Genomic DNA, 14,907 nt, shown 5'->3' with positions numbered 1-14,907 from the left:
GTGCGTGCGTGCGCGCGCACGCGCGCGCGCGTGTGTGTGTGTGTGTGTGTGTGTGTGTGCGTGCGTGTGTGTGTGTGTGTGTGTGTGTGTGTGTGTGTGTGTGTGTGTGTGTGTGTGTGTGTGTGTGTGTGTGTGTGTGTGTGTGTGTGTGTGTGTGTGTGTGTGTGTGTGTGTGTGTGTGTGTGTGTGTGTGTGTGTGTGTGTGTGTGTGTGTGTGTGTGTGTGTGTGTGTGTGTGTGTGTGTGTGTGTGTGTGTGTGTGTGTGTGTGTGTGTGTGTGTGTGTGTGTGTGTGTGTGTGTGTGTGTGTGTGTGTGTGTGTGTGCGCGCGCGTGTCACTATGCAGCGTGGTTTTTGACTGCAGCCCTTGAATTTAAGCGGATGCAACTGGCGAAACCAAAAATGTCGCATATACTAGTGGCTGAAGTTGCCTATAAATTGCTGAAGAAATCTAATACTGCTAGGTCTTGTTGACGAAATATGGTGCTAGCAGAGACAGTCAAATTCAAATCATATTTAAATTAAATCAAAGCAAAGTTTATTTTTTCTCTCAAGGGGGAAAGGGGGTGACGGGTAAAAGTCGCTTAAGTGCGACTCGACAAAGCCTAGCCCTCATCGGGACTCCTTGAACACGAACATGTGTTTGTACTATTAACGCAATAAAAGAGGGTGTCTAACAGTGGCATGACTATGTACAGGAAAGGAATTTCAGCTACTGCACTGTCTCCTCCCCTCCTGCCTGGAGGCTCTGTGCAGCGTCCGGGCATCAACAACAAGAAAAGCGCCGCCCGTGTGCTCTAAATTTAGCGTTGCCGAATAATGATAATGACTAGAACGCTGAGCGAGCACACGCTAAGCGCGTGCCTATCCGCTGCACTCAGAGAGGAAACGTAGTCGATGCCTCAGCTAACAACAAGATATTGAGTAAGCTACACCACCAGGATCTAGTCGCGTACGCATCGCCGCAGCAACGTGCTGAAGGTCTCTGTGAGACCATGTCGAGGTTGACACACATATGGGCTTGCATATCGCAAGACCTACCGCACATGAAGCAATGAAAATAATTGTTCTCGTGAACAAGCTTGACGGGACTCTTTGGCGCCTTTTCCTTTAAAAGTTCCAGAACAACACACGCAGTGGAACGTATACACAACTCACACAACTCTCAGCAACGTCTTTGCCGCACTGTTGTCGACCGTAGCGCTTGAACTCGGCTGCTGGAAATGGCACCGAATCGCAAGGTGCAAATGTCCGAACCTGCAAGCCGTCCAATGTGCCACCCTTGCTAAGTATTTGTATTATTTTACAAGTACAATACGGGAAGAGCGGAAGGCTAAATGAACTGGAGTCGCAACCATGGCGTAAAGAAAAAGAGCATTCACACTCTTAGTTTCTGCAGACTGGAGACCAACTGGAAGCCTCTGGGCGTCTCGTGGGCAGAAAATGTTCTGTGCGTTACAAGTCAGACGCTTATCTAACCTAATGGTCGCGTTTACTGTTAGTTTCTCACATTAAAACACGTTCTTAAAGGTTTCCCATCACGTGTTCCCTCACAGTCCCAGCCTGTTTTTGTTTCTTGTGGCAGTCTGGTTGTGGGCCCAGGGCGACACTGCCTACTTGTGTTGCGTTGGCTGACTAGGTAATTCATATACTGCCAGTACTCTCTCTCAGACACAACCCATCACTGAGTACGCGTACATACAATCTCTATTGGCACTTCACTCACCCCGTGGAGGACTAGTGGCTATATTTTGAGCCAGTTGCAACATGAGCTGAAGGAGCAAAACCTAGAGCAAAGCACACTTCGCGCACACCCGTTGCGGCCAACGCGAAGCGGCTTTCTTTGCTGGTTGAGTTCCTCCATGTTCTGCTGTGGCCGACACATGGCCTTCCAATACTAGCTTGGCCAGGTTAGAGCATCCTTCGAGCCCTGTGGTCTGTTCAGTACCTTGTGAAACCTTTTGATTTCAGTGATGAGTGTGATGGAAGAGCGGAGGTGAAAGTGCGTCACAAGTTAACCTAGTACGCTAGACGGGCAACGGTGACTTAGATACTGTCCTTAAGCACATGAGCAAAACGAAGAAACGCGGTGACGAAGTAGTCAATGTGCTCGCGCACTCTCGCAGGCAACCAACAAGTGCGGCGCCACCGCGTGCAGCCTGCTCTAGACACACGTGGTGGCGTAGGTGCTGTTCGGTGGTTCTGAAGTCAAGGGAAACCATTTGGCCACGATGCGGGGCGTGAAGAGAGCAGCGAACGCCTTCCGAAACTGCCTGCTCATAGAGCAATACAGGATGAAGTTGACGGCGCTGTTGACAAGTGCCAAGATGTCCATGACTTCTCCGAAGTTCATGTAGACGTGCAAAAAGAAGTCGTCGCCCAGGATACCGCTGAGAAGAGCCGCAATACCGGACGGGAACTCGGTGACCAGGAACAACAGCAGGACGGCGAGCAGCATGCGCGTGGTTCGGTCGCGGGCCTCCTCGCTCCCACCGCCGTGGCCAGTGTGGCCGCTGGCTCCTCGCCTGAGGCGTCGTTTGCGCGCCTTTGCCTCGTACAGTACGCGTAGCAAGCCCAAGCTGAGGCCTGTGAGAGCCACACACGGCACGAGCTTCATGAGGACCGAGTAGGTCCAGAAGTTTAGGTTTTGGAGGAAGGCGCCGTTGGCGCGCGTGATGTTGCTGAAGTCGACCTTGTACGATGGCTCCTGGGGCGTGCCGGACTGGTGCACCGTGAAGGAAAGGTACACGGGCAAGCAGCAGAGCGCGCACGAGACGTACACGCTGACGACGGCCCAGCGGGCGCGATGCATACTGCACCACTCTTTGCTCGAGGCCGGGAAGCTGACGGCCAGAAACCTCCACACGGCTAGCGTCACGGTCAGCCACGTAGACACTGTGTGGAAGACAACGCTCACGTGCGCGTGCACTAGGATGAAGACGGCCGTGCCGAAGCTTTGCGTACGTGCTGGGGGCATCACGTGCGTTGTGATGGTGTACGGAAGGTACGTGGCGATTACTAACATATCAGCCACGGCTAACCCCGTCAGGATGCCATTCGTTGGGGACACCATGTTGCGCTGAGTGAGCACGATGATATTGAGAACGTTGGCCAGAATGCCAAACACGCACACGGTCATGCTCAAGTAACCGTGCAGGTGGCTCGTGTACCAAGCGTGGAAACGACCCAGCTCGGCACCATGGTAGGGAAGCTCCTCGTCTTCGAAAACGTCGAAGCCGGGGAATGAGCCACTCAGGTTAGTCTCCGTCAGGGATAGGTTCTCCTCGTCGAGGTAGAGGCTGTCCGCGATCTGCAGCATACCGCTAACGTTGAGAACTTCGGCCATGAGTGCTTCAGGGGCGCTCGTTGTCGCCGACCGACCGGGCAGCCCAGAAGCGTCGTGCGCTGCAGAGAGAAAAATGCATTTTTGGTTCATAGCACGAAATTTCTGAGCTGTCACAAAATGCAGCCTCATAAGAGCCATAAGCTGACAACGCAGAGGATTTCTAGAATCTTACAAATACATTTGGTTCATGCTGCTACATACAACAAAATTAAATCAGGTTTTTCAACCTTGAATCGATCATTGCGAAAAATGCAGACACTTCATTTCCCTGACTGAAGAAAGTTTTTCTTCAACTTTCGTTTTATATTTTCATTGCGATGCCAAGTTAAATCATAACTGAGAGCATGTACGGTACAATTCACCCGTGCCATTGCAATGGACAGCGCTTTGAACTGTAAACTTTAGCAGCAGAGACTTTATCGTCTTTGGAAATGTTTCAATGACTTCGTCATTTCTACTTCTTCGGCTCAGTTTTCACCTGATCTTCGTTTCTCCTGCCGTGAAACCTAGAGCAATAATGTCCGGAGATATCACACACCTACTTTCGTTCACGCAAAGCCGTGTATAATATGAAAGAAAAGTACCTGGAAGCCAGAGTTAATTTATAAATGCTGTCTTTGCCTGGTAACTAAGGCTGGTCAGCGCTTTGCATGCGTCCAGGTGCTAGTTAACTTCAATAACCGACCAGATAAAGGCCCTAGTCACGAACCTTTATTACGTATGGCTACGTATAGATGACCTAGTCCCGTGTTCGTGGCCTCGTTTGCTGCCTAAATTACCTGACCTCATGTTCCTTGTTTATCTGCAGAGTAGGCATCACCAAGAAAAATGCCCCAACTCTCAGTTCTGGGTTGAAAATGAAGCTTTTAAGAAATTCCCGATGTTCTAATTATATGCAATGAAACGTTTTAAAGACAGCATGCCCTAGCCAATTGAAACTAGCTGAGGGCTGCTCACAGTAGAGTGGCCTAATCTCCCGCTTTTTTTTTCTTCATGGAGTTAACAATATGAAAATACTGATTAGTTAACACATTAATTATTGCCTTTAGGAAGGAAGTGCCAGTTTAGAAGTTGTTAAAGAATATTTGAGCTAGTTGCTGCTCTCCATGGCTGCGACAATGTAATAAGTGCGGTTTCTTAAAGAGACAGCGGACTGCGAACGCCAGACTGCTTCAAATGACATTTATTCAGAAGGGTAGATGCATGGGCTTGTTGGCTCATAATATCAAAGCAAAAAAATTAGCTGGGGCTTAGCTTTAGTTAAGCCAGGAAATTGCGAAAGCAATGTCCGCTTGGCTACGCAAAGTGTTTCGCTTGTGGTGGTGCACATTGCTAATCTCCTGTGTACCAACGAAATGAAAGGCATATTTTTAATTCGTCTCCAAACTTTATTATTCATTCACAGATCGTTCTTTCTGTAGGCCAATGAACCGCAGCAAGGCCTGCAAGCTCTTGCAATTTGCATGACGTCAATCGCTTGCCGCCGTTCGCAGGTGGTCGACCGGCCGTGGAGCGTAGCTGCGGCGCGCTGAAGAGCCGACTTGGTCCCCCATCTCTCGCTCTGGTATGACGTCAGTAGTCACGTGACCGACCACCGCCACCGCTCGATCGTGGAGCATAAATACGGTGCGCTAAAGAGCCGACTTGCTACCCTGTCTCTAGCTATGGTATGACGTCAGTTGTCACATGACCGACCACCGACCGTGAAGGGTAGGCTCCATAGCGCTAAAAGACACGGCCATGAGGAGGAGACGCACACAACGCTAACTTTCAATAAATGATCATTTCAGAAAGAAACGGCTTTTTTTCTTTTTGTGTTCCATCATATTACAGTGAACCATCAGGCATGTGCTGTAATTCTATATACGATGCGGCACAACGCCTTTGAATAGAGAACGAAAAATGCCTGCTAATAAAAACCAGCTTGGTCGCTGCTACGACATCCAAAAAGTAGTTTTTGGGCAATGCCTTTCTAGGAAGCGACGGCAGAATGAAGTTCTGAATTGAAATTAGTATATAAAACTGGTGGTAGAACAACCAAGCCAAAAGCCGGGTAGATGTAGAACTGAACAGACGGGGCTTATTAGAAGTTCAAGAGCAAGCCGAAAGTAAAAAAATAAAAGCAACGCTTCGCTACTCAAATGCACCAGTCGCAAGAGAAGGTTGGCATGCATGGCATGGGTTTGAAAATAGCTTCAACCGTAACGGGCTTTAATTACAGTACACAATGAAAATGAACTAGCTTGAAACCATTTTGAAATTTCAGCAACACATTGAGGCACGAAGATGAGAGAAATGCTAAGATTATTGTAACGAAAAGGGACTCAATATTGACTACAATCGGAAGTTAAATCTAAAGTGGATGTGAGTAATATTAGCACTTCGTATCAGAAAAGGTTTGTTGAGGGTCACAATAGCAAACGCATCGCCACTTAATTGAATTTACGCCAGAAAAAAAAAAAGAAAGAAAGAAAAAGTACGCATAAAGCCGAGAAATACTGCAAACTGCAGAACTTTGCGCACAAAAAACTCGCGTGTGATGCAACAAAGTACGGTAAGAACATCGATTGGAGGTCTCGCTGGTGCATTAAAATGGGTTAAGCTGAGCATGTCAGTAAATAATGTGCAGAAAATTATTGCATTAAGCGGGCAGAGAAAACAAAGACAAAACAATAGCGCGGAAATCGTTTTAGTACAGCGGTTCTGCCATTCGAACACTTATTTCACCTTTCCGGTCATGAATCTGGGCTCTCTTAAGCAAACCACTTGCCACACTTCTTGCCTTTCCTTGGCACTTGTGTTGCTGGAATCGTGAGGCCCATTTGGCGGGCGCAATGAGGCATATTGAGTAGGCATACGTGTTAGCGTTAAGAAAGTGCACACCGCTTGCGTACCAGCTTGAATAAACTACGCTCAAGCAAACGGAAGGATGCGTTTCAGCCTTCGACGATGAAACGCGCGAAGATATGAGCGAACTCAGCGGCGACTGCGTAGGCATATGATGGTATAGGACAATAAAACAACGACGTAGCATTAGATGTAGTAAATGTTTACTACTTTATTACTGTAAATAATAAAGTCCTGGTAGGAGCTGTAAACTTGGGTGGTGATGGCGAATATATCGCCAGCGTGGCGCCGCGGTGAATGGGGTATACACGGGAGTCTGGAGCTTAGAAAGCGCCATGGGTTTAAGGAAAGTTTTGCTCGTAGTAGGAATTTTTCGCCACTTTCTCACAATTTCCACTCTTTTTTTCCTGTCGGGTAGGCAAGCACGGCTATCCGCGGTACGAAGCTATGTACATGTGTTTATCTTTTTCTGCATCTTTATTTTTTTCCCTCCACGAGTAGATAAGCGATCCCTGAGTTTTGAATTTATCCCTGTAGAGACAGACTATGCTTGACTAAGGATTAAGAAAAATTCTTCATACCGAAGTCAGCTACGCGACGTGGGGTACATGGATAGGCTGCAACAATTTCAACCTGCCGCAGTGTTCAAACGCATGCTGCAACATGGACTTTTACAAAAAAAGAAAAAAGCTTCTAAGATTCTTCTCTTCCACATTTCCTTTCTCGCCATTCCATCGTTCGGCGTTTATTCACTCTTTGTGGACGTGTAGACTGTTGTAGGTTGCTAATGCGAATATACTCGTAAATTTTGTACCGCCACAAGCAAAGGCTATAGTGATGTTCGCTGTTAAAGTTGTAACCTATAAGCTCGAAATGAGGCATTAGGGAATAAACGGCAGCAGAAAGCTTTAACATTGTGCAGTAAAAACTGTATATGGGGGAAAAGGGGCGGGGGGGGAGGGGTTGGCGAGGGGCTGGAGAGAAACATTAAGAAGAGTAAGGAGGCTGCTATCTAGCTTGCTCTTAATTCTGTCTGATAAGCAGGAAGTGAGCTCCGTATAGGAAAACGACCCTCCATCCAATGTCCCCATGTCCAGCCAAAAGGGCACATTTCTTTCTTGTTGCTTACAAATCATGCGGAACCAGCGAGATTTAGAACTGGGGGATCATATAGGTTACGTGAATTTGCGGGCAGACAATGCGCACGCGCGGAAAGCTGGGATGAAAGGCCGGTGGGGAAGGCAGCATTTACTCTGAGCATGTGCAGTCGCACCCCGCTATTACCCTATTCCCACAAGAAATATGGTCCCGCTATTACAAAACTCGCTATTGTTTCGAGCATTATACTAAGATGGGACTTCTTGAGGTACGCAGCCACTGGTTCCCATTTGGCAATCCTGCACATATGGCTGACTATTAATTGGCATGGTATTTGAGAATCATGTTCAGCGTGATCGGATGCATTTAGCACAAGCATTAACGTCAGTTGCTGTAGTGCACGTTCTCTTAAGCACTGAGAAGGATATAATAGCTAACAAGTTTGCTGTTCAGTGAGTGTACAGATTCTAATAGCTCAGAATGAAAGCTCTTTCTCCGCTGCGTCAGTCTGACTCGAATAATTTTTTTTCTTTTTTGAGCATGTGCGCAAATGGCGAATATTGACATCTACCAAAGCTTTCTTTAAACTGTCGGTCTCTAGGATTGTCGTTCCTGTGATTGCTGCAAGGCGTATTTTTCTCTGTTGCTCTCGAGTTTGCTCATGCAAATAGATTCGATAAATGTCTCGAAAGCGACGTCAGATGAATCGCCACCCATTCGTCGCTTGGCGTTGTTCTAGCAAATGTGAATGTGGAGATGGCAGATAGTCAGGTTCTTGCATGATTTCGCCGCCCTGCTTGATTGCGGTATTGGAGACGGTTCCGGAAGACGCGGTATGTGTAGTCAGTGGAGGGAACAAGGGGAATAAGGAAACGATCGCTCTTCTCCCGAAGAAACCGAGCTGCAGGAATTCGTAGAATGAAGTCTGTGACTCGACAGAAGAACATGCAAGGCAAATACATTCAGGTAGAATTCAAGTGAGCGAGTTTCAGGTAACGTGAAGGCATTCCTTTCATCAGCGAAGACGACACATTTAGGTCCTTCCTTAATATCCGGTTTAAACCACAGTGCTGATCTGGAATGAGGCGATGCAAGTCTATTGCACGCGATGCCGTCCGGTCTCGAGGTAACTGGAAAGCCGCTTGTCAAAGAAAACAAAATAATGAAATCACGCTAAAAAAGTTTCAATTTTGTCCCGCTCTATTCTCAGTGAATTAGAGGACATTTCGTAGGAGTGTAAGCCTAATGGGGGATACATGGAAATTCGTGACTCGAGCGCCGGTTGACGCATTAGTACACCCGATTAGGGTTTCTAGCGTCCAGACATCGCCTGAAAGCCGATGCACACGGCTGGCGAAATTTTATCACAAATTTATTTCGTAGTTCACCTGCTCCTCAAATAATTACATGCGACTCGAAAAGATTTTACGAGTTTTTCGTCGAGGCTCAGTTTTTCCATTTCCAAGTTTCACACTCTGGTGTAACACGCAGAGAGAGGAAAATTATGCCGATGTTCGCGCGAGTAAATCTTACTGATGCAGAAATGCAATGGCGAGGCACCTCACGCAAGACTCAACACATAAAAAAATAATTCAAGTATGATTTTTCAATGCTGTGCAAGTGGCATGTCACGGAGAGAGCAAATGTAAGCGTCATTCGATTCTCGATACCTTGGGGTCCCTTTCAATATTCCTTTAGTAACTTATTCCAGGGGTAAAAAGAGCCCAAATGGCCGTCCCCTATTAAGCGTGCCGTGATTGGGCCCTTTCTAATAGCTGCTTGTAAACACTATACACAGACGCGAACAGAGCGATGTCTTATCGCTCTCGTGTTCGACGCGTGCAAGACTAAAGCCTGTCTCATTTTTGGAAGCTCTCAAAGTGCGAGCATTCAAGAATTCCTTTCTGCGGTAATAGCTTATATTTCCTTCTGAGAATAGATGCAACACCCATGTCGAAAACATATACTGTTGCACTTACTGATCACAACGGAATGAATATCAAGCATTTATGTCACCGACTAGAGCCGCTGGAAATTTACCGGGGTGCTGCAGCTGTCTTCACTTGACACTGTTCACTTGAGCTGTCTTCAGTGGACACGCATGAGGAAATTGACGAAGGAGGAAGTTAAAGAGCAGCTTGGCTTTCGAAGTGAAGGGCTCCAATAGAAACCGCAGGTATTTCTGCGTTTGGCTATATGAAAACGTGGTGGCGGCGCAACCGAGCCAGAGATGAGAAATTAAAAATCGAAATTGAATGAAAATAAAAATGCACGGGCTTGCACACTATAACGCCAAAAGGAAGCCACTGTCAAAGTATATTGCGAATAGAAGGCTGTAAGAATAAAAGGACTGGTAAGAGAGAAACCAGCAGCTTGCCGCGGCAACCGCAGCAACCACGATAGCTGCATTTAAATGCAGGTGCGTAAAAGATTAAACAAGGGCCGTCTAGAGGTTTAGACAAAATTCTAGCTAACCGTATGTGCCCATTACCCAGCCATCTATGCAACGCGGCACACTTTGACCGCTGAGTCATCGCGGTGGGCATGCCATTCGGGTCCAGGGACTCAAGTTTGTGGCATCAACACCAGGTCAGTAACACTGAAAGCAACATTTTTGCGTCATTGAAGTATAAAATCGCTCAATACTGCTACCTGGCGTCGCAGCCTCCTTTCTGACCAGAGTTTAAAATCGACACTGCAATCTAGGTACTCTAGCAGACACGGACCATTGGAAGGAGCTCATAGAGTGCAAGAGAATACATGGAGAGTGCGAGATGTAGCCGAAAAACGTATTTCTGCATTAGAAGCGCCAATCGCGCTGTTTCTTATGGCGAGGCTGCGCAGTATACGCTAGAGCACCGTGAAGATAGAGGGATGAGTGCAGGAACTTCGGCATACGTCATGTTTTCTCTCTCGTTTTGTTTACTTCCGCGAGCTCTCGTTTTCTGCCAACTATGTACACATCGGACCCTCGGCATACTCATTCCCGTACCATTCACGTGCATCCGCCCAAGTCCCATATGAAAACCCACATTTAAGACCTCAACAGGAAAGGGGAAAATAGCTTTCAGACGACATCGATATTTCAGCACTGCTGCACGTGGGCTTTGCGAAAATGTCGCGACAGCGACTTAACAACCTTTTGTTTATCATCATCATCATCATCATCAGCAGCAGCAGCAGCAGCCTGACTATACCCACTGCAGAGCGAAGGCCTCTCCCATATTTCTCCACCTAACCCGGTTCTGTGCTAGCTGCATCCACTTGACCCCTGCGAACTTCTTAACCTCATCCGCCCACCTAACTTTTTGCCGCCCCCTGCTACGCTTTCCTCCCTTATTTTATGCGACGCAAATGTACTTTTTTCTCCTGTCCTTTTCTTTAATCAACAAAAGGTTGCTAAGAATCTTTTGTTGATTGTTGACCAAAAAAAAAAAAGGACAGGAGAAAAAAAGTACATTTGCGTCGCATAAAATACACCATGAAAACGTATACTTTAAACGGTCCTCCATAGGGGTGAATGTAGTTTGCACCCTAAAAATGACCCCTCACCCTCCTGCCCCCTAAGTGAGCGCGCGCGCGCACGCACGCACGCACGCACGCGCACACACACACACACGCGCGCGCACACACACACACACACACACACACACACACACACACACACACACACACACACACACACACACACACACACACACACACACACACACACACACACACACACACACACACACACACACACACACACACACACACACACACACACACACACACACACACACACACACACACACACACACACACACACACACACACACACACACACACACACACACACACACACACACACACACACACACACACACACACACACACACACACACACACACACACACACACACACACACACACACACACACACACACACACACACACACACACACACACACACACACACACACACACACACACACACACACACACACACACACACACACACACACACACACACACACACACACACACACACACACACACACACACACACACACACACACACACACACACACACACACACACACACACACACACACACACACACACACACACACACACACACACACACACACACACACACACACACACACACACACACACACACACACACACACACACACACACACACACACACACACACACACACACACACACACACACACACACACACACACACACACACACACACACACACACACACACACACACACACACACACACACACACACACACACACACACACACACACACACACACACACACACACACACACACACACACACACACACACACACACACACACACACACACACACACACACACACACACACACACACACACACACACACACACACACACACACACACACACACACACACACACACACACACACACACACACACACACACACACACACACACACACACACACACACACACACACACACACACACACACACACACACACACACACACACACACACACACACACACACACACACACACACACACACACACACACACACACACACACACACACACACACACACACACACACACACACACACACACACACACACACACACACACACACACACACACACACACACACACACACACACACACACACACACTGGCTGCTGCATTCCGTCAAGGGCCTTCTTGGAATCTGTGCATGATCAATGTTGGAATTCTCGGGCTCTGCCATGTAAACGAAGAAGAAGATAGGAAAATTTGAGATGGGCACAAATCACAATGGATCAGCCACTGATGGACTCCGCTATCACTTTCGCCGCGACCGCAACACAATATTATCTTTTCACGTGCGAAATACAGAAAATATACAGCTCGCAATCCAAAGCGACAAACGGAAAGCCTAGTAATGCGCAACGCAAGAGGTATATACCAGAGAAAAGCCACAATTCATTTATGGGTACTGTAATTAAAGTGCGTATGCACTGGGTGTACGAATATTCATAACATCGCACAACGATCAATGCAGATGAAGCATTGTTTTACGAAGTCAGTTAAATGGAGAATGTATGTATGGCCATGCAGGCGAAGTTTTTTTGCAGTGTTTGACAAGTTAGCGGCAGTGGTCGACTTCTTCTGACTCGCATCTAGGATGTGCTGCAATGTCCGCTCTTTGATGCAGCGGGCTTTCCGCGCAGTCAGTGCCAAGACGCAGTCTGATTAAAACCGTTTCGATACTGGCGGTTGAAAAGGGCCCTTGTGTGCTTCCAGAAGGTTTGTTCACTCGGCGTTCGCTTTGAGTCTGGAATTTCCGCAAACGAGCAGGGTCAGCATGTGTTGCAGCCTTTGATCATCTTCGTTATCCTAATAGTTTTTTTATGAATCTTTCGCACTAGCACTCTGCATATGTTTTAATTTCTCGTATCCTCGAGCATTTCTTCTTTCTTTTAATTAGCGGCCTCGGCCATACCGAAGCAATAAAGCAAATTACAGGATAGATTACGCTGTTCACTTGTTGCATGCCCTCAAAACGCTTCAATTAGTTTCGACTTGTGCTCTCCTTATTAGTTCCTTAAATAATTAAGAGTGAGAGGCTGTGCAGTGACGTGCCCGTACTGTCAGCGGTGCGGGGAAAGGCCCCACAAATTGGAACTCGACAGGAGGAGTCCTGTGGACGGTTGCCTTGGCGGTATACGCTGTACCGGCGGCCGCTTTGTTCACCAAGCCGACCACGCCGAGATGAAGCTGCCATTAGGCGCGCATAGTTTACGTGGTTACCGTCACCCGCTCCCTTCCCCAATCAAGTGAGCGTGCACTGAATAAAAAAAAAAGCAGGGGATGAACAAACAAAAATCCAGCCAAGCCCCGAAATACTCGATTCTCGGTGGGTTTCGCCGCGCGCAAGGAATTCCTCAGGGCAGGCCGTCAACACTGCATTAAAGGTTAATGAAATGCAAGCCTCGACTGGATTGTTTTTATTTTTTATTTTTTTGGCTCGTCCCTAAAGCGCAATTTAATTATGGTCGTTCAAGGAAGGCGTCGAGGAAAAGAAGCTTTGTAGGGTTGTGTCTTTCGGTCCTGTTTGCGGCCGGCTTGCAGTTCGTTTCGTCCGTTCCCTTCGCACTCGCCGTCTTCGTTAGATATCGGCTTCTTCGATCTGCCTCTTCCGCATCGCTTTCGCGGGAGGGAGGCGAAAGAGGCGACCGCGTAGTGATTGGCGCGGAGCGAGCGCGACGGCGCGCGCTGTACAGGGTGTCCAAGCGAGCATTTCCGGCGTATGTGGGTGCCGTCTTTGCAGCCGACTGCTTTCGGGTCTTGCAAACCTCGTCCGGGAACCTTGCAGCATTTTACTTTCTTTTCGGGCACACCCGTCATCACAGGCTAGGGTTCGGCCTTAACGTTTGTGGTTTGCGTTGTTTTATCAGCATCACCAGCGATATTACTGCACTCTTCCGTCGGTATCCCTCACATCGACCAGTCACGGAGCTGTCACGCGGAGCACGAGAGAAGGAAATTCTGAAATGGCGATTGAGGAGGAGACAACAACAAAGGACAGAGCAGCTATATGTTATTGTGACAGTGGAAGTGAAGACCTATATTTGGCAGATGACAGCTCCGTATAACGCGTAAATCGACAAAATCCAGAAGGTATACTGATTTCGGGCGTAGAGATATCAAATGTACCGTCTTTGCCAAAAGTAACCAGGCTGCACGGTTTGCTCCTTAGCCCTGTAGCTAAACGTTTATAGGACATGCCATATTATTAACCACCTGTGCGGAAAGCACCTCACACTTATCTGTAAATACCATTTTTTGCCTTTTGGAATAGATCAAGGGCTCCAAACACTGCTGAGAAGCAAACCCTGTAGCCTGGTTACTTTTGGCTAGGACGTACATTTTTATACTGGTTTTTGTTTTCAATTTTCGAGAATCTAATAGCACCGACCATCAGACGGTATAGGCAAGTTGACGTCGTTGCTTAGCAGGTCGCTTCAGCTGGTGCTTCATATAATAGTTACAAATTATTGATAATAATCACGATTTACATATGAGAAATACGCACATGGCACGTTCCTCTAGTCGTAGTTTGTTAAGACGGGGCACTTATGTGACACTGAATTTAAAATGTGATTTCCTATTTATATTTATTAACCTAAGCATTGTGTTTTCTTCCGCGCACGCAACGAAAAAAAAAAAAAACGGAATCGAACTTTCATAATTTCTAAAGAATATATAATGGCTGTGCTTACTGCGGACCGCGCGACACGTACAGACAAACACACCTGCATCTTTCGCAGGCATTGTGCATGGCATAGCTGTGCTACATCAAGTGAAAGACTCACGAGCGAGAAACGGTGAGGTCTAAGAAAAGCCTTAATGATAAAAAAAGAAATAGCGGCTCGAAGTTCTGAAAAAGAATCACGTTAACAGTTTAGGAGCAAAATAAAATACGCAGTGGATTTTCTCATTAGCTACAGAAAACGTCTGCAGCGAGGCTAATTATAATGAATCTCCAGCTGAAAACAATAATCACTCACTGTGTAGTCGGTATAGTGGTTACGGCCAACAGAACGGATGCTGGCGAG

General features: G+C 47.3%; 1 protein-coding gene across 1 annotated transcript in view; it reads right to left on the bottom strand.

Annotated features, from left to right (window-relative positions):
- Window positions 1–338: 338 nt before the first annotated feature.
- The window catches only part of LOC146202159 (G-protein coupled receptor dmsr-1-like), a 291,558-nt gene continuing 276,989 nt past the window's right edge, over window positions 339–14,907 (bottom strand). The window contains exon 3 of the mRNA XM_084584164.1: window positions 339–3,403. Within this exon, the coding sequence (XP_084440290.1) occupies window positions 2,163–3,344 (1,182 nt within the window). The 5' untranslated portion in view covers window positions 3,345–3,403 and the 3' untranslated portion in view covers window positions 339–2,162. The remainder of the gene's footprint in view (window positions 3,404–14,907) is intronic.

The sequence above is a fragment of the Amblyomma maculatum genome, chromosome 1 (assembly GCF_055883805.1).
Source record: "Amblyomma maculatum isolate TAMU_Amacu chromosome 1, ASM5588380v1, whole genome shotgun sequence".
Classification (NCBI taxonomy): domain Eukaryota; kingdom Metazoa; phylum Arthropoda; class Arachnida; order Ixodida; family Ixodidae; genus Amblyomma; species Amblyomma maculatum.
Note: the sequence above shows the minus strand (reverse complement) of the source record. Positions and strands in the feature narration are given on the sequence as shown.